The 20,225-nt window shown below is 49.7% G+C and overlaps 1 protein-coding gene across 4 annotated transcripts in view; it reads right to left on the bottom strand.

Annotated features, from left to right (window-relative positions):
- The window catches only part of STXBP5L (syntaxin binding protein 5L), an 88,500-nt gene that overhangs the window by 7,935 nt on the left and 60,340 nt on the right, over window positions 1-20,225 (bottom strand). The window contains exons 17-23 of one of the 4 annotated variants that reach the window (XM_077346309.1): window positions 18,278-18,403; window positions 14,721-14,872; window positions 11,033-11,104; window positions 7,464-7,532; window positions 5,340-5,510; window positions 3,155-3,397; window positions 377-740 (exon numbers count right to left, since the gene is read on the bottom strand). In XM_077346309.1, the coding sequence (XP_077202424.1) occupies window positions 377-740; window positions 3,155-3,397; window positions 5,340-5,510; window positions 7,464-7,532; window positions 11,033-11,104; window positions 14,721-14,872; window positions 18,278-18,403 (1,197 nt within the window). The remainder of the gene's footprint in view (window positions 1-376; window positions 741-3,154; window positions 3,398-5,339; window positions 5,511-7,463; window positions 7,533-11,032; window positions 11,105-14,720; window positions 14,873-18,277; window positions 18,404-20,225) is intronic. The other 3 variants (XM_077346310.1, XM_077346311.1, XM_077346312.1) reach the window with 3 other exon arrangements.

Genomic DNA, 20,225 nt, shown 5'->3' with positions numbered 1-20,225 from the left:
GCAACCGTATATGGCCATATCACCTGATAAATGTTTAAGAAATTTAAAATATGCCTTAAAAATCCCCACTCATTCAGGAAACCCAGGGCCATCAAGAAACCCCAGGTTTTCACGAACCCCTGGTTGAGTAGGCCTGCTTTAACCACTCCATCACACTACCTGCCCAGTCTCATCTCTATTCAATACTAGCTGCTCGGGAATAGGCTTTTCCCGGGGAACCAGATCCTCAGGGGCTCCCCTGAGGAAAGTATCTGCCACCAACTCCAAGTCTCCGTCGACGCTGAATCGACCCAGTCGGGCAATTCTGCCCATCCCATAGAAGACGCAGAGATACTTGACCCTGTTTTCAGCTCTGGGTCAAATGCCAGCCGGGTACCTCAGGGTCATGATGTGCCCATTGGCACAGAAGCACGCCAGGCAGACGCTGCCGCACAGGGCCACCACGTCCGCCCGCAACAGGAAGGAGGTGTCCGTGATGTTGTGGACGTAGAGGCACGCCTGGGAAGGCAGCGAGAAGACCTTGGCTTGCTTCTCGGAGCAGACGACCGCAAACTGGTGCTCCGCCATGTCCTGCGAGGAGGACGGGGAGTGCATGACCAGCTTCCTCTTCCTGGCTCGTTCGCTGTCTTCCGTGTTGTTTTTGGGGTCTCTCCAGGCCTCGTAGGGGGGGTGTATCAAGGTCCCCGTGCAGTCCAAGCAGGCAAAAGTTAAGACCGCTCCTTTCAGAGTCAGGAGCGTACCTAGGAAACAGGACCCGACACAATGAATCATCGATGGCTTTCACGGCTGGAATCTACTGGTGGTTGTCGGGTTTTTCTGGGCTGTGTGGCTGTTGTCTGGTAGTTTTAGTCCTCGATGTTTTGGCAGGAGTAGGACATGGCAGAGGTAGGACATGGCAAACCTCTTCATGCCAAAGTGCCAAATTGCTCCACTTTGGCACACAGAGAATCCCCTCTTGCCATGTCCTTCCTCTGAAGATGCCCAGCCACGGTTACTGGAGATACGTCAGGGGCTAAAATTGCCAGACCTCATTCACATGGCCTGGAGAACCCACAACAGCCAAATAATTCAACACAACTTCGCAGCTGCCCTGGACTAGCCGTCCATAGCTGACTGGTCCCCCGTCTTCCAGCACACACTGAATCACAGGTCACTCCCAGTTCTCTGCCTATCTAGTAAGGAATGAGCACTCTAAAGTGACATCATGGCATCCATCACACTCTAGGAATCCCACCACTCTCTGTGGTAAATACCATGGGGATTTGGGGCAGTTCCTAGAGTGTCTGAGATGCTGTAATGGCCTTCCTCATTTCTGTCTCCCACTGTTCCATTAAGTGAGTAAGGGGGGAGGAGAGCAGAGGTGCAAGACTGCCCCCTCCCCCCAAGACCAGACTAGAGGGAGGTTGGGTCTGTTTGTTTGACATACTTAAGTAAATGGGTTTTTCTATGGGTGGGATAACCCACATGGCTGTGACTGATAGTCACTGCTGGGCAACTGCAACATCCTACCATTCGCCCGCTACTCAAAAAACCTTCTCTGGATCCACGACAGCCATCCAACGATAGCTGTCTTGCACTTGGCGTTTCTGGGGAAATTGCTTGAAAAAGTGGTCATGGACCAACTGTCCACATACTTGGAAGAAGCTTCGGTCCTAGACCCATCCCAGTCTGGTTTCTGGCCTGGCCATGGGGGAAAGACAGTGCTAGTCGCCCTGATGGACGACCTCCGTCACCAGCTAGACCGGGGCGGATCGGCACTGCTGATATTACTAGACCTCTCAGCAGCGTTTGATACAGTAGATCATGAGCTTTTAGCTCACCGCCTTGCCGATGCCGGGATCAGAGGGACTGCCCTTCAGTGGCTGATCTCCTTTCTCTGGAATCACGGACAGAGGGTAGCATTAGGAGAGAGCTCATCAACCCGCCACAAACTGGCTTGTGGAGTCCCCCAAGGGGCAATTCTCTCTCCAACCCTATTTGACATCTTTTTGTGTCCTCTTGCCCAGTCGCTGCGGAGGTTTGGGCTGGGTTGTCACCAATATGCGGATGACACCCAGCTCTTCCTCCTGATGGATGGCTGCCCTGACTCTCCCCCAGAAGCATTAGCCAGCTGCCTGGAAACAGTGATGAGATGGCTCAAGCAGAGTCGTCTGAAGCTCAACCCTTCAAAGACGGAGGTCCAGGGTCTGGACAGGAAAAGTCCAAGTGAGGAAGTGCGCCTACCCAATCTGGATGGGGTGCAGCTAAAACTGGCCTACTCCGCCAGGAACCTGGGAGTGATACTTGATGCCTCCCTCTCAATGGAGGCTCAGATCACTATGGTAGCACAGCTGGCATTTTACCAACTCTGCCAAGCCAAACTACTAGCACCCTACTTGGCCCCGGAACCCCTAGCCACAGTGATCCACGTGACGGTCACCTCTAGGCTGGACTTCTGTAACTCGCTCTACGCTGGCCTGCCCTTAGCCTTGATCCGGAAACTGCAATTAGTCCAGAATGCAGCAGCCAAGGTCCTCACAGCAACACCTCGGAGGCCCCACATCCGGCCCATCCTCTAGTATCCCTGAGGGATCGCCTCTCCACCTACACTCCTCAAAGATCCTTGCGCTCTACTACTTTCAACCTCCTGGTGGTCCCTGGCCCCAAGGAAGCCCGCTTGACCTCAACCAGGGCCAGAGCTTTCTCCATTCTGGCCCCCACCTGGTGGAACAAGCTCCCAGAGGAGATCAGGGCCCTGACGGAACTTGAACAGTTCCACGGGGCCTGCAAAAGGGAGCTCCTCCACCACGCATTTGGTTGAGGTTGACCAAACCACCGCTTCCAGTTGGCCCCTTTGCCCCCCCCCCCACTACGACTGACACTAATCTGCCTTACCCACTGGGTCCCAGTAAGAGTTGAGCTGAGGCTCTTGCAATTTCTATTTTATAATGTTGTTGTTACGGTCATGTTATTATTGTTATAATATTATTACTGTTATCACCTGTTATTATATGTTATCTGTATCTTTTCCTATTTCCTGTAAACTGCCCTGAGCTCTCGGGGAGGCGGAATATAAATATAATAATAAATAAGCACAAGAATACACATGACGAGTGTAACGTTATCTTGTGGAACAGCTTTCCAAGAAAACGCTCAAGACGTCCAGAATCCTCACCGCTTGGTGAAACCGTGACGGGCTCCGTGGGCCTCAGTTCATCCAGTGTGGGCAAGTTAAGGGATAACGTCAAGACCATGCCCAGGCCGGTGCCGACCCAAAGACACGGGGACACGGCGGTGTCGTTTTTCCGGACAAAGGACTCCATGAAGTACAAAGCTGTAATGGTTTCCTTGGTCTCCTTGTCGATGCTGGAGACGCTGGAACTTCGGGAATGGCTGAAGGAGTTTTCTCGGTTTTCTGCTGGAAGACGGCAAAGAGTTAGAACGGGTTTTGTGGTGGCCCTGGGAGAGTTGCCCAAACGGGTGGGAGTTAATGACATTGTTACGCATTTTTAAAAGTTGTTGACCATTGATTGCGTGATACGGCCATATGATTAGGTCGACCCGCTCCCCCCCTCCCCAAATGGCCAATAATGGGCTTGGAAGGGGAGGGGCCTCAGGTGGGCATGTACATTGTTTTGTTTTCCAAACATATTCCGCACAATCATGCACAACCACACCACTTATGGGGTTTCTGGAAGCCTGAAGAATGTCTCTGGGGTTTCTCAATGGGAAAAAAATGGAGAAAGGCTGGATTAGAGGATGCCTTATATTGACCCGGGCCAGTCATTCAGCTATGCCAGGGCAGTCTGCTGTAACTGGCAGAAGCTCTACCTGCCTGAGATCCTCGTCTTTGGAGATGCTTTTTAAATGAACATGATTTGGGTTTTTAATGCCCTGCTTTTCCCTACTTGAAGGAGTCTCAAAGCGGCTTATGATTTCCTTCCCTTCCTCTCTCCTCAACAAACCCTGCGAGGGAGGTGGGGCTGAGAGAGCTCTAAGAGAACTGTGACTGGCCCAAGGCCACCCAGCTTGTGGAGGATTGGGGAATCAAACCCAGGGCCATTCCGCACCAGGATCTATGTGGCAAATTGGTTGCGGAACGAAAAAACGCCATTTTAAATAGTGGAATTTGGCGTTATGTATACCTACCTTTGTAGTGGGATCCAGTTGCGTTTCTATAGTTTCCCACAGGTTTCCGGTCTCAGCAAAAATCGCTAGCCAGGAAGCGATATTTGCCGAGCTTTGTCCCACCCCTGGCCGTCAATCAAACGAGCAGCCTATGGGCGGCCGTTATCATGCTCCCGAAAAGCCCCTTTCCCTTTAAGGAAGGTTTAAAAAAAAAACACACATTGCAACGAATCTGCGTTGATTCGTTGCAACAGAGAGACCCATCTAGCTAGCAGGTGGTGTTTGAGCTGCTAGCAGGTGGCGTTTGATCGTTGTCACGCTCCCCCCAAGTGAAACCCCCCCACCCCGCACGGCGCGATTTTCAGCCAAAAATAGAGTGAAAAATAAAGGGAAAATAAACCAGCAAACGGGGCTGTGTGGTGCTTGGTGACTTAAAACAGCTCTGGGGAGGGACTGCAGCCAGGGAAGCCTCCCTGGGTAAACGAAGGTTCGCTGGTGCGTTGATCTCCGCTCGCTCGGAGAAAAAAAAATGGCGATCGCTTCGCCGGAAGATCAGAGGAGAGAGCCAGGGGGAGGGACTTTGCAGAAACCGCAACAATGGTAACGCACAGAACTTTCCCGCTAGTGTTGCAGATTGGTTGCAGGAGTGTAGCGCTTTCCGGAGGGTGAATCCACTTTTGGGAATTTCCCTGAAAGCACCACAACGAAGCGCTTTTTGCGGATCGGTTTCAGGAGTGTTGCAGATTGTCAACGACGTTGTGCATAACAGCAAATTAGTAGCGATTTCAATTTGCAACTATTGTGCAATTTTGAACGAGTGTGGAATGGCCCCCAGTTCTCCAGATTAGAGGCCATCACTATTTCAGCCCTCAAACATGGGAAATGTTCTCTACCTGACAACAGCCCAAGGTAGGGTCCCCAGGCCCTTCCTGGCTTCTGGTAGAGGATGTTGGGGTCAGGTGGCCCGATCCAGGTTGGGAAACTCCTGGAGATTTGGGGATGGAGTCTGGGGAGGACAGAAACAGCGCCAATGCCACAGAGTCCCCCCCCCCCAAGAGCATCCATTTCCTCCAGAGGAACTGATCCCTGCAGTCTGAGATGAAGTGTAATCCCTGGGGATCCACCTGGAGGATGGCATCCCAAGCCCAAGTCTTAGTTCAGAAACCCTGCTGGCAAAGAGGTGCAAGTTAAACAGCACAACGACGGCCATGCCAACGCTCGGAGACCCTCACCTTCCGTGGAAACCGGCAGAGAAATCTCCATGCAGGCGGCTGACTGAGCCTTCCGAAAGGGGGGCTTGCTGGGGACCCGGCGGTTTATTTTTGTGACGTCTGCACTCGAGAGCCGTTTCCCAGAGCCACAGCTTAGAGACGTGGGACTTGTGCAGTGCCCGTTCACGTGATCTGCAATGACAGCATCACATTTTTGTGCATGAGACCACACGTTCACATGCAAAACAGATATTTCAGAATCACTTCACAGAGGAAACAGGTTCTTGTACCCTGCTTTTTACTATCTGAAAAGGGGGCTCAAAGCAGCTTCCGATCGCCTTCCCTTCTTCTCCCCCCACAACAGACACCCTGTGAGGTAGGTGGGGCCGAGAGAGCTCTGAGAGAACTGTGAGTGGCCCAAGGTTGGCTCCATGTAGAAGAGTGGAGAATCAGACCCAGTTCTCCAGAATTGAGGCTGCCGCTCTTAACTACTCCACCAAACTGGCTCTCAATTACTCTCTAATTGCTATGCATGACCACCCTTTGGCCAGGATGCTGAGTTCGGGGTCCCATTAGGTCTGTGTTTGATACAGTTGGAAAGAGCTCTCTGGATCTCACTATCTCTAGAGGGACATTTCCTGTTTCCCCAGCCTCTCTCCCTCTTCTTCTCCATCTCTCAAGCCTGAAACTTGATGGGAGATACCTCGAGCATCTCTCTCCATCCAGCTATTTAGGCTAGAATAGGAACCTTCTCTTTACCTCTAAGTATGTAGAATTACGTTCTCTAATAAATAGTCTGAGGAAGGGTGCTTGTACTTGAAAACTCACGCCCTGAATAAATCTTTGTTGGTCTTAAAGGTGCTACTGGACTCTGATTAAATAGTTCTTATATTAGTTAAGTACCATGTTGGTAAATGTGTCTTTCCTTCCTTCCTTCCTTCCTTCCTTCCTTCCTTCCTTCCTTCCTTCCTTCCTTCCTTCCTTCCTTCCTTCCTTCCTTCCTTCCTTCCTTCCTTCCCTTCCTTCCTTCCTTCCGTCCGTCCTTCCTTCCTTCCGTCCGTCCTTCCTTCCTTCCGTCCTTCCTTCCTTCCTTCCTTCCTTCCTTCCTTCCTTCCTTCCTTCCTTCCTTCCTTCCTTCCTTTCCTTCCTTCCGTCCTTCCTTCCTTCCTTCCTTCCTTCCTTCCTTCCTTCCTTCCTTCCTTCCTTCCGTCCGTCCTTCCTTCCTTCCTTCCTTCCTTCCTTCCTTCCTTCCTTGTCTGACTCCATGCACTCTGCCCCACGCTGTACTACTTGCCATACTGAGGCACTTTGCTAGTTTTCTGAATATTAAGACCTCTCCAATGCTTAATATCCTTCAGATACAATTCTATGATCCTGCACTGATTTGAGGCTGCTATTTGGCTCTTAATTTATTTATAATAAATACAAGTATTTTCCTATGTTTGATAACACGCTTGTTATAACACAAGATGCAGCAGTCCTGGGCTCTTAAATTTGGATTTCCGGTTCTGAATTCAATACCTGGGTCCAGGTTTCCCTCCCCACTTCCTTTGACATTTCAAAAGCATGCTTCACAATGGAGAAGTTCTTCCTTCAATAGATTAGAGCAGGCATTCCCTTCCGGGGGTACGTGGCCCCTAGGGGACCTCCAGAGCTCTGAAGGGGGTCAACAGGAGCTCTGAAGGGGTGTGGTGTGATGGGGGTTGAGGCCGTCTTCTCAGCTCCTACTCTTCTGAAGGAGCAGGTAATGATGTCACTTCTGGGGATGTGGCAGGGGGCGTGGCCAGATGACATCACTTCCGGGGCTCCTCGTAGTCTGAGTAGTTATTTTAGGGGCTCCTCCACAGTCAAAAGGTTGAAGAAGGCTGCATTAGAAGAACAACCCTCTCCTGCATAGTTTAGGGCAGGGGTAGTCAAACTGCGGCCCTCCAGATGTCCATGGACCACAATTCCCAGAAGCCCCTGCCAGCAGTCGCTGGCAGGGGCTTCTGGGAATTGTGGTCCATGGACATCTGGAGGGCCGCAGTTTGACTACCCCTGGTTTAGGGGGTTGGACTAGTTGAGCCATGAGGTCCCTTCCAACTGTATTATTCTAGGATTCTATGATTCATGAAAACTGGCCCATTGTGAGCCACTGACTTTTACCTGAGGCTGTCGGGGACTTGCAGCGCTCCAGCTCCAGCGAAACCGGGCCGTCCGACAACTCAGTCAGGCCTGGGAAGGTACAGAATTTTACACAATGTGTATCAATATCAGCAATTCCAGGATGTCACGTAACGGATGGCGCAAGACCTGCACAGACCAAGAGAACCAGTTTCGTGCCCTTTGCCGGGAAAGGTGATGCGAGTTTGGAAGTGGGTTTCCACCCACATAGCTCTGGCTGGTCAAGGAACCCCTTGTTCAAACTGGTACCCTAGATGCGGTCCCTGCGGCTGAGTGTGCCCCAATCAAGGCCCATCCTGCACACGATGGATAATGCACTTTCAATGTGCTTCTGCATTATCCGACATGTGTGGCATCATCTCAGTGGAAGGGAGGACCCAGGGTGGCCAAACTGGTGGCTTTCTGTGAACTACAATTCCCATGAGCCCCTGCCAATTGGCTGCACCGGTATGGGCTCATGGGAGTTGTAGTCCACAGACATCTAGAGAGCCACAGTTTGGCCACCCTTGCCTTGTCTATCCCATCTGTCCTACTCAATGTTTGAGCAGCCCCAAGTAACAAATGGGCGAGTGGATGCTACGGCATCACACCCCACTGAAGCCCCTCCCCTTGAGGAGTTTCTCAACCCATTGTAGGTAACTCTAGCCTGGCCATTTGCCCACCCTCGACTGCCTGCTGGTTCTATCGATCTACCTACTGAGTCAGCCTCTTGAAATTCAGACTCTCCAGCCATGCGGAGCCCTGGGCCTCTTCTGCATGATGGATAAGCTGATGAAAACTCACTAAATACATCGTTGTTTTTCTGATCTCTGCACAGAAGAGTTAATTTACTCCGCAAAACTGATTTTGCTCTGCATGGTGAACTGCCTCTTCGGTGCTTTATGCATCTTCTAAACATTGTTTCTGAAAGATGCTTTTCACCGATCCATTTCTCTCCTGCCTGCCTGAGACGACCTATTAGCCATGCAGAGAAGCTCTTTAGTTATGCAGATTAGTGACTGCATTAGAGAACAAAGCGGAGTTTTGCATTAGAGAACAAAGCAGAGTTGGCAAAACTACAGGGGGCAGGACTATGAATTGCTCCATGCAGAGAGCATTGCAACGTAGTTTTTCAACAGACTATATTCTATGCAGAACAACGATTGTAATATAATAAAGCGGTCTAAAGCAGTTGTTTTTTAAACTGTTTTATTTGGCTTCATGCAGAATACCTCCTGGAAACTCTGACACTAAACCCCTTGAGGCCAAGAGGGATCTAACAGGCTGTCCTAAAATGTCCTCAGCCATTCCAGCTGCTCAGAGGAGGAGCAGCAATGAAGCCCAGGCCTGGAAACCATGTAGCGAGATCTGGGTAAGGAAATACCTGGAGACTTTGGGGGTGGAGTTGGGAGTGGGCGGGATTTGGGGCGGGGAGGGGCCTCAGTGGAATCTAGTCCACCCTCCCAAGCCGTCATTTTCTCCCTGACCTGCAGACCGGTTGTAATTCCGGGAGATCTCCAGCTACGGGGGACTGGCAGCCCTATGAAAGTAAGGATCACTTGTCGAAATATTGATCCCGTGCCTTCTCCCAAAGCCCCAAGATGTCTCACAGATTCGAAAAGCTACAACAAGAATAGGAACATGAAAACCAAACAGTACGACAAAGAGGGACGCCAGGAGCAGCTGAAGCCCACAAGGCTGACAGAAGCGCAGTGGAAGTCCGGCCACAGGTACAGCTCAGCTTCAGAAAGGAAAGGCTCTCTGGGCAGCACTGCCCTCGGCCGCCCTCTACAGGCCGCTCGGGAAGGAGCCCCATGGAGGGGCTTCCAAAACATTCGTGTCCTGGCTGGAAAGACCCAGCCCCGTGCGCTCTCCTTAAAAGGATGCTTAAAAGGATGCTGCGGGAGTCCAGCCGGGACGGAATGCCCCAGTTTGTTTCCCCGAGAGCTAGGGAGAGCGCCCCTCTTACGCCTCGTCTACGGTCAGTCTGTTGGTTGCCACTTTCTTTCCAAGCTTAGCTCCAGGTACGAATTATCACCCACGCAGCCCTTCAAGGCCTCACGATGCTCTTGCCTCGCTTGACCTTGGCTCTGCCAAAGTTGCCCCTCTGAGCAAAACCTACCAAAGGTGCAGCCTGGCCAAGGGAGGAACAGACTGTGGCCCCCATTGGAGCATTCCCTGCCAGTTCACGAGGCTGTGACACATAAAGGCAGCCTTTCCACAATCCTGAACTTGCATGCATCTTCCTTGAGGGTCTCTTTCTGCTAGGCCAGGCTTTCTCAACCAGGGCCTTGTGAGACCCCGGGGTTGCTTGGTGACTCCGGAAGGGTTTCTTGAATGGGTGGGAGTTAATTCATTTATCTACATCTACATCTATATCTACATCTACATATCTGTGTGTGTGTGTACACACATACACAAGTATGAAGAAAAAGAAGCAGAGTTGGTTCTTATATGCCACTTTTCTCTACCCGAAGGAGTCTCAAAGTGGCTTCCAATTGTCTTCCCTTTCCTCTCCCCACAACAGACACCCTGTGAGGTAGGTGGGGCTGAGAGAGCCCTGAGATTAGTGAAGAAAAAGTAGAAGAAGTAGAACAGATTCATTCTGCCTCTTGTGCCTATGAATTTCCTCCGTGTCAGACTGGCCAGGGATTCTGGGTTTTGTGGAGTGGGGCATCATTTGGGCATGAAATTGGGGTCACTGTAACTATATAGGTAGTTGTGAGTTTCCTGCATTGTGCTAGGGACTAGATGACCCTGGAGGTCCTTTCCAACTCTATGATTCTACATACACCTTTCAAGTCCTCCCAGATGAACAGAGAAAATGAGCGAGGGATTTTTCATTTTGACCCAGGCAACCCATGAAGGTCAAAGGCCAGAACTGCAAGATCTGCTGTCCTGTCTGCTCCCCCCCCCCACACACACAGTAAGTGGGATCCCCAGGGGTGGCCAAACTGTGGCTCTCCAGATGTCTATGGACTACAAATCCCAATAACCCCCGCTACCACCATGCTGGCATGGGCTCATGGGAACTGTAGTCCACAGACACCGGGAGAGTCACAGTTTGGCTACTCCTGCAGCTCAAAAATCTTTTGAACTGTCTCCAAATAGAGAGATGTCCAAGGGGGTTCCCAGTGTCCTGGCAGACCTAACTCCATGCCATTGGCTAATCATATCGCTCCTGCAGCTCCCTAACTACCTGTGTGAAATAGGAAAAATTACTTCTAAAGTGCATTGGAGGTGCATTATCCAATGTGAATTGAGCCCCTGACAGCCTCCAACAATGGCCCCTTGGTTTTGGATAAATTCTCAAATATCTCTGCTTATGGATATGACAGAATAAGGGATTCCGCCCTCCGCCCCCCTCGGAACTAATCTTTTTGCCACATGTTTACCGGGAAGCACAAACAGAATTAAAAGAGAGGCGTACCAGAACAAACATATTTCACACGACACATCCCAAAGGGGGAAAACACGGAAGGGCATGCATGCCGGATGTGTTCACGCTGCACATCCTAGTAACGTACCGCTCTCGACAAACACACGAGGCCTCGAAGGCGGCCAGGACTTACTCTGATAGGAAGTACGGATCCGTTTCGTTAAATCAGGATAAAAGTTAGAGAGGCCACGCATGCAAAAGTTGTCTTTGGGGCATGCCAGAACACACCAGCCACCAGCAGCGGGCAGAGGGGGAGAGAGAGAGAAACAGTCCAAAGTGAAAGGCAGTGAAGACACCAAAACCAGCATCTTGGCAAGCTCAGGATGCTTTCTGCGGACCCTTTCTTCGGGTCAGGAGCCAGACGAAAGGAATGGATGGAAACAAAAAGGAGGGGTGGGATGCGGGGGGGGGGGGGGAGGGACGGCGTGTCTGAGGGCTGATCCCATAGGGTAATTTTGGAACAGTTCACGTGTAACGTTCACCAATCGCACTCCGTACTCTGAAAAACTCCACAGGGAACGACTATTAGGAGGTGAGCTTTAGTGTAAGATTGTTGATTATTGGATGAGTTTGCTGTGTGTGTTTTTATGATGCTGTTAACTGACCTGAGCTGATAGGATGGGGAAGTAGACCAAAAGAAGAAGAAAAAAACTAAAACCCATGGATTACAGTTCCCATGAACCCCTGCCAACAGTTGTTCACTACTCGTTTTCCCCTGCTTTGCCCCAATTTTTTAAGCCTATTCTGCTACAATTTTCCTTAGAACATTGACATCGAAAGCAGGCAGCACACCACGAAGGGGAAGGTTCATATTTCAGACACTGCCCATGTGTCCCTGTTTTGTAACGGCTTTTGGCTGCATAAAATAAATGTTATTGTATCGTTTGGTTCTGTTGCCATCTCCTTGAGCCAGCCATTCTACCATGCTGCACTACCAGCTTTTGATTGGCTTTTTTTAAAAAAAGGTCTTTAGATGCTACATCACTACAGCACTACAGCACTACAACACTACAGCAATATTTATAGCACTATGGCACTAGAATATTGTATTTACCCCAAATAAAGATAACCTTTTAATCATTTTGGGGCTGCCTTAGAAAAAGAGATACCGGTCTGCTAAGAGTGAGAGATGATTCACTGTGGGGGGAAGGATAACTTTGGAGAAAACCTGCCACCTAATTCACCTGCAGGGGGGAGTGGCAGTGAACGTGAAATGCTGCCTTTCAAGCTTCTTGAGTTTCAAGGGGAGAGTGAAGGAGTCTGGGGGACTCGGTGGGCACACCTGGCTGGTTAGCTGTAAGATCTGCAGCCCTGTCCTTTGCAAATGGTAAGAAGCATAAAGAACAGGAGGGGTAGACTTGCTCCTGTATTGTCCCCTGTCTCCATCTCAGCATAGTACTCCATGCCAGCTCTTATTCCCCCCCCCCTTGCTTCAGGCCAGAAACAAAAATGTCTGGCTAACACATCTTGGTCTATAGAAAATGCTGTGAATCTGGGCAGGGTGTTGCTAACAGTGCCCATCTGCCTCTACCTAGCAGTTCAACTCTTGGCCGGGGGCAGTCTCTTGCCTTTTAACATTTGAAACTGCGTGATCCAATTCTACCTATGAACAGGTACCATGCAAAGAGGTGCAAAAAGTGAAAATAATGATTTGCTTCTGTGGTCTACATCAGGGGTTGCCAACCCCCGGTCTGGCCTCGGTACCGGGCTGCGGTGGGGGGAGGGAGGCGCTTCCCTGCCCCCCCCCAGCGTGGTGCTCGCTGCGCTGGGAGCGCCACGCTGCGAGGGGGGAAAGAAGGTGCAGGCGCCAGCACGGCGGTGGGTGCAAACGTGCAGGCATGGCAGCTCTGCGCCCACATATCCTCACTCCCCCCGCAGCATGGTGCGCGCTGTGCCAGGAGCGATCGGCTAACAAAGCGGCCAATCACTCCAGCGTAGCAAGCGCCACACTGCAGGGGGGAGAGAGGGAGGCACAAATGTGCAGGCGCAGCAGCTCTGAGCCTGCACGTTTGCCCCAGCCGGTGCGCAGGATCCCAGGCCTCCCTCTCCCCCCCTCCCGTGGACCAAAAAAGCCCAAAAAAGGTTGGGGGCTCTGGTCTACATTATTTATTTTACAATGATTGCTATGCAGTGATGCAGTTTAAAAAGTTTACATGGCTACCTTTTTGTAGGAGGGGTGGTTCTAACCTCAAGTTTATCTGCTTTTATGCATAACCTCTTTTTTTAAGGTTGCCATCTTACATTCTGGGTCATCTGGCTTTTGAGCAGATATAGTCACATAACAGTTTTTTTTTTTTTAAAGCCAGCAGAAAAGTCCTCTGGGGAATGACCAAGAAAATGATGGAGAACACGCTCATGGGGATGCTTCACTGCAAATGCAGGTTGAGAAGTTTGCATGCCCTCAGGTCCTGATGCCCACGGCCATTCCAAGTGCCAGCAAGGGGGGGGGGATTAAATGGCAGCATCACGCTATTACATCACTTCCTGTAAAAACCCAGAAGTGAGAGAGGGCAGCTCTAGGAATTGCCAGGAACTCTATGGTTTACCCTAGAGAATTCTGGTGATTTCTAGAGCTGCCCTCTGTGACTGCCAGGTTTTTTTTTACCAGAAGTGATGTAATGGCACGCACAATGGTGCAGCCCTCCCCATGTCCCATCCCCAAATCTCCCGCCAGTCTCCAGACACAGTTTGATAATCCCAGATTGTGGATGTGAATGAAAGAGGATGGAATGGTGCAGGGAGGGTCACGGGATATGAATGTTTTTATGACGCTGAGTCTGTCTAGAAGGATGAAATCCATAAATAAATAAACAAATGAGCAAATACATAAAGAAATGGATGTTCATTACAGGAACATGGGGTACAAAAACTCATCTTGCCCTTTGTCCTTCTTTTCCTCCAGCAGCCATGTGTGTACATCTACAGGTAAATTTGTGTGTGTGGGGGGGGGGGGCATACGGCTACAAGGAAGAGTTTCATCTTTTGCATTTTTCATAAGAAACAGTATAATTTAAATTTTAAGAACCTTGCAGCTGGATTACAACCATGGAATCTTTTGCCAAAATAGAATTTTCTTTCCAGCCGTCATGGTTTACATCTGAGGCTTCTAACAGCACTGGGGGTGTCATGTCATTTCGAAATCTGAGTCCGCAAAATATTCTGAAGACGTGCGAAATAACTACTTATTTCTTTTCTTGTAAGAAATAAGGGTTTTTCTTAGGGTAGTTTCTTAGGGTTTTTCATTTTAATTTGAAAATGAGCATCACAGCATTTTGCTGCCCACATCCAAATTGCAATGTCCACCTTGCTTTCATTTAGGGGGATCTTGATTGAGACCCAAGATCTAAAAATGGAAGGAAAAAATATAAGGAGGCTCGTATTATCCGAATGAGGGCCCTCTGGGCCGTTGGGTACACACCATGGCGTTATCGAGTGGCTGCTTAGATTAGCTCCACCAAAGCAAAAGAAAAGCAGAAAAGACAGATGGGTTGAAAACTGACATTTCTTCACTTTGTAAATATTTCCAAAAAAAGGGAGGAATCAGACCATTAATCTTGGACATCGTGCAGGTTAGCAAGAAAGCTGAACTTTTTGTTTTAACTGCCTGAAGCCGTTAAGAAGTCAACTTTCTACTGAAACCAACCATTCTTGCCCGTTCTGGGGGTAACTTAACAAGCAGTCAGTCCCACGCCCCTTGATGCGGTCCCACGCATTCTTCTGACTTTGCATCCAGGCATGCATTTTCAACTGGTTTCAGAAAGCTGCAGGCAACGCTAGGAAAGCCCGTTCCGAGCCCGTCCCGGTTCTCTCCGATCGCCTACCTGCAGCGAACTGCTTGCTTCGGCGGGGAGAGCGCGGCTGGCGTTGGTACGGATCGGTGGACCCGTAGAGGTCGACGGTTCCGAGGCTCAGCAGCGTACTCTTCTGCATAAAATCCACAACAGCCAAACCATTGCAGTTTCCAAATGCAACTCTGAGAAAAGAAACATTCTTCAAAGACATTGTACTTTGGGATTACGGCCCACAAGAAGTGATCCAGAATGAAAGCGTGACCAGGGCGGGGAGGATTGGATCCAGGCCACAAGTTCTTCATGATCTTCACAGATGTTTACCGACTCTCACTCCCCCCCCTTCAAATCATGCTCACTTCCCTAATGCACATGTTCACAGCAATGGACAGGTCTCCCTGGGCACATATCCTGCCTCTGCCGCACATACAAAGGCAGTTGTGCATCCATTTTCCCAACCACGGGGAACCTCCCGCACACACATTCTCGCTGTTTGAAATGACGCCAGAGATCACTTCCCCAGTCATGGACATACATTTTGTATTTGAGCAGCACAACGCTATTCTCGCGTGCGACTCTGTCACGTCGGCACTCCGCAGTGCTACAGGCCCATCCTAGTTCAGTGGATCCTGCCCATAGTTTGAAGAGGAACAGAGATAGGGGGGTGGGAGGGAAGGGTGCCCTGGACAGTCCAGTCTTGCCAGGTCTCGGATGCTAAGCAGAGTTGCTATGTGGAAGGGACACCCCGAGGAAGACTCTGCCGAGGAAGGCAATGGCAAACCCCCTCTGCTCCATCACTCACCTTAAAAGCCCTGTGGGGTCACCAGAGGTTCAGCTGTGATTTGACAGCACTTTACGCACACATGGATATGAGATTGGTCAGGGGTAGAAGGAAACCAGGCCGGCAAAGAACAGGATGGTTAGGAACAACCAAAAGGGACACTGGACAGAGCATTATTCAACTAACGGAAGCGGTGGAAGATCAAAAGACATGGCGACAGTTGAGCCATAGGATCACCAAAAGTTGGACATGACTGAATGGCTAACATTATCGGGACATGAGACATGATGCGAGGCAGCTGCCCAGGACTCAGAATCAGAATTACACCAAGCTGGAAGAGACCAAAAACAGCCATGCAATCTAGCCCCCCCCCCCCTTGGGACTTATAAATCACCCCCTCCTGACAGGGCTCATCCAGTCTCCTCCTAAAAACTTCCAACAAAGGAGACTCCACCTCCCTCCAAGGCAACAGATTCCAACTCCAAACAGCCCTCCCCATCAGAAAAGCCCTCCTAATATTTGTCACATAATTTGAACCCACTGCTCCTAGTCCTTTTCTCTAAAGCCACAGTAAACAACTTGGCCCCCTCTTCAACATGGGCTACCTCTGACATAATTAAACACTGCTATCATACTGCCCTTTGACCTCTTCTCCAAGCTATACCCACCCAACTCTTTCAACCATTCCTCGTAAGGAATGAATCCTCAGCCATCATAGACGCCCTTCCAGCTTGCCAATATCCTTCTTGAACTGAAGCACCCAGAACAGAACACAATATTCCAATGCAGAACAGAGTGGTCTTATAACTTCCTTTAAGCTAGATCCTATCCTCTGTATTCTATCCCAGTTCTAAAAGTTTCACCAGAGCATGGCCAAACCCTGAGCTGAATGCCAACGGCACGCCAAGGAGAGCACACCAAGGGGAAAAACAGAGTTGGGGGCCTCTATTTTCTTAGCCCCACCAAGCCCTCCTTTGGCGACTCCTTGCCCTGAAATAGCACTCCCTTCTGCCCTCATTAACAGGGTATCTGCCACCATCAGTCACTTTGAGATCTGAGACAGATGGCGGCTTTTCCATATTCAGTTTGTCTCCAACTTAAAACCTGGGGGTTTAAATTTGCAGGGAGAGATGCCAGAAACCCATGTAATAATGACTTGACCACTAGAGGGAGCCAAGCACACGAGGAACAGAAAAAGACCCCGAAGCAACAGAAAGAGGAAAATGAGAATGTAGGAAAACCCAGAGTCTGGCAGGTCCCCTCCTACCTCTCTCTTTCTCACACAGCCAGACACATGGCCTGGCTTGCTTGCAAGTGGGCCAGCACATCCTTCTTACGGCTGACCATTTTGGGGCATGGCACAGATTCTCGTTTTGAAAGTTCTATTTCAGGGAGGGGGCACGCAACAAGAAGGGGTAGTGGATGAAATGACTTACAGGGGAGAAACAGGGAAAACAGGAGGATTTCAGATGTATGGAAGAATGCAAAGCAGAGAAACAAGCACCGAAAGCTAACACAACTCCAGCTGGTTCCCCATAGGGGCCTGATGGAAGAGCTCCTATTGATAGAGGCCTAGACCTGAGCAAGGTCTAGGCCTCTATCAACAGGAAATCTTCCATCAGAACTGTATCAGTTTGTTTATGGTTACACTCCCTTATGTGGATAGGTGCCCTTTCCTCTTGTGGCTGATGCGAAGTCAAGCGGTTGATCCCTTGGGGAGTAGATCCCTTCCCCTTCCCCTTCCCCTTGGGGCTTTGTGATCTGACTGCCTTTTCCTTCTCTGGCTAGAGATGCTGTCCAAAGGGAATGCCTAATTCTGGAGTGTAAGTAGAACAGGGAATCACAAGTGGGACTCGTGGCCAAAGTAAACTTGTAACAGATAGGTCTCAACTACGGCCCCGGTATTCTTTGTGGTTAGGGATCCTGAACCCGAAAAATATTGGTATTTCCCAGTATTCTTGAATCCCAATAGTAATATGCTATTTGGATTTGGTAAAAATTCAGGAATGTTTAAATAATTTTTAGCTCCATAGACTATAATGGAGAATCAGTCTAGGGATATCTGTGGCTATGGTGGGGCTGTTTTTAAAGATAAAGGCACCAAATTTGCAACGTAGCCATTGGTGCCTATCCTCAAAAAGCCTACCAAGTTTGAAAAATATTAGACCCGAAGGTCCAACTATATGAGCCCCCAAAGAAGTTGCTTTCAATGAAGGGGGAAAAGGCATTTAAACTTAAAAGTGAATGTGGTCCCTCTAAAATTTAAGTGGTATAAATTAAGTCCAAAGGCATTTAAAGGGCTCACAGTCCCTTTAAACACCTTTTTAAGGTGAGAGTTCAGATCAAAGGCATTTAAAGGGACTGAGAGCCCTTTAAATGCACTTTAACTGTGGCTTTCTGGCAGTCCCCAAAAATCCTTGATACCTTGGGTATTTTTAGGCTTAACTACTTCAGATAGCTGAAAAATAGCGAAAAAATTGAACAGGCCGAATTAATATCTGGAAAATACCGATTTAGTATTTTCGAGTATTCTTAAATATAATTTTGTTAGGTAACAGTGAATCCATCTGTGGTTTTCAATTGCAGTTTAAGCTGACAGGTCTTAATAGAAGGGACAAAACTATGGCATGAAAGAAGATCCCCCAGTGATCCCCCAAGCCCTCTCCCCACAAAGACTTAGGGCCATGTTTCAGGTTGCGGAGCATAAGCAAGGGCAGCAAAAGTTAAGTGGAGCACACATGCTCCGCTTGCACAAAACGCCGACTATCGTGGGAAGATATAGATAGATAGATATATGGGATTAACTTACAATCCGTACGCTGAATTTGCGGTCAGGCTGGTGATTGGCTGGGGAGGCTCGCCCTCTACCCACACCAGCTGAATGACCAGCTCCGCTTGGTAACCAGGAGGCATCCTCAGGGGACGGGTCTTGACGCTGGAAGAGCAAAGGGGGAAAGGGACGAACAACATTATTTTGTTCCATTCTATTTACTTGAACCGTTGATTCACCACTTTCCTTCCCCATGGAGCTCCAGGGGACTTACAGATACATTAAGGGTCAAGATGGATCAAGACGGGTAGCCATGTTAAGTGGACATCTGAAGAAGTGAGCAGTGCTGACTCATGAAAGTTTATCCCCTGCCACAATTTTTTAAGACTTTAAGGTGCTCCTCAGCTCTAGCTGTTTTCTGATAGGTCAAGAGGGGGAGTCGTGTCTGTCTGTCTGTCTGTCTGTAGCGGCAGAAAAGAGCAAGAGTTCAAGGGCATCTGAGCAACATCTGTGATTTCTGTTCCTTGGGACTTGTTATGGGTTGGTGTCAGGATCAGGCCATCTGATCTCTGCCATGATTTGTGGTTGACCTGAGGAACTCCATCTTGGTTGATGTGTGCTGTTTGAAGAACCCTGCACTACCGTATTTGCCGGCGTATAAGATGACCCCCCAACATTTCCACTCAAAATACAGTACTATGGGCCACTATGGGCAGCTCTGTCTATCCCAACTGAAGTGCACCCGGCGTATAGGACGACCCCCCCCCCACTTGGAGGCATGTTTTTCAGGGGGGGAAGGTCGTCTTATAAGCCAGCAAATACTGTATTTGTCACTGCCCTGCTTGTCAGCTTCATGCTGTGCTTGGTTGTTATGACTGTTTCTCTGTACTTTGTTATCAGGAAAGGAGGGCCCGTCTGACACCCAAGGCCAGACAGCCTGGCGAGGGTCTGAAAGGGCACCCGGAATGGCACCTGCGGGAGGGGGGATTTCACTCCCTGGGAATTGTGCAAGTTTGGGCGGGAGAGAGCCATTAAAAGTGTTTGCTGTCTATGTATTGATCAGGATCGACTACGATCATTGAAGTGTTCTGAGCTGCTAACAATACAGCTTTCTATTCACCCAGAAGCAACGCTGTCAGTCTGTCTGCCTTTGACAGTTAGTTGATTCTCACAACCGTCCTTCTTCGTGCCGGGATGTCGGACTACGAAGAGGAACCTACACCGGGCCAACAGCCAAGGGAAGAGCCGAGGGGCCCCCGTGACGGGCCTCCCCAGGCCCCTGGCAGCACAGCCTCGGCTACCCCCTCGGGGCCGCATCCTCGGACCTCCATCCAGATCAGTGTCCGGTCTGGGGTGGCCGGGGCCTCCAGCCCGGGGGCGGATTACTACTTAGAGAAACATTTGTGAGACTGAAGCACAGCATGAAGCGGACAACGCAGGGCAGTGACAAATAGTTCAGGGTTATAAAAAGGGATATAAAAGGTTGTTCAAACACAGCACACATCAAACCAAGATGGAGTCTCTGAGGTCAACCACAAAGAGATCAGATGGCCTGATCCTGACAGTTGGATCCTGTGGGAAAACTTGCAGTAGGAGCTGATGTAGATCTCCCTTCCCCTTCCCCTTCTCCTAGCAGTCTATTGACCCAAAAATCCTCTCTGAGGATGAAATCACCTTCTCGTTCCCTCTCTAAGAGCAGAAGAGAGAGATTACGGGCAGTGCTGACGTACTCCTTCTTGGCAGTCATGGTTTACAAGCATCCCCTGCTGTAAGGGGATTTTTGCTGATCAGGGAGGGGAAGCAGGAAAATCATTGCTACAGGGGAGAAAGGGGTTGTGGCTCAGTAGTAGAGCCTCTGCTTGACACGCAGAAGGTCTCAGGATCAATCCCAGGCATCTCCAGTCAAAAGGACCAAGCAGCAGGTGGTGTGGAAGGCCTCTGCCTGGATGTCTCAGCCCCACTCTATGCAAATCTCCATGGAGAGCCA

This window comes from Paroedura picta, chromosome 7, assembly GCF_049243985.1.
Source record: "Paroedura picta isolate Pp20150507F chromosome 7, Ppicta_v3.0, whole genome shotgun sequence".
Taxonomy (NCBI): Eukaryota; Metazoa; Chordata; class Lepidosauria; order Squamata; family Gekkonidae; genus Paroedura; species Paroedura picta.
The sequence above is the reverse complement of the archived record's forward strand: the minus strand, read 5'-3'. Positions and strand labels throughout refer to the sequence as shown.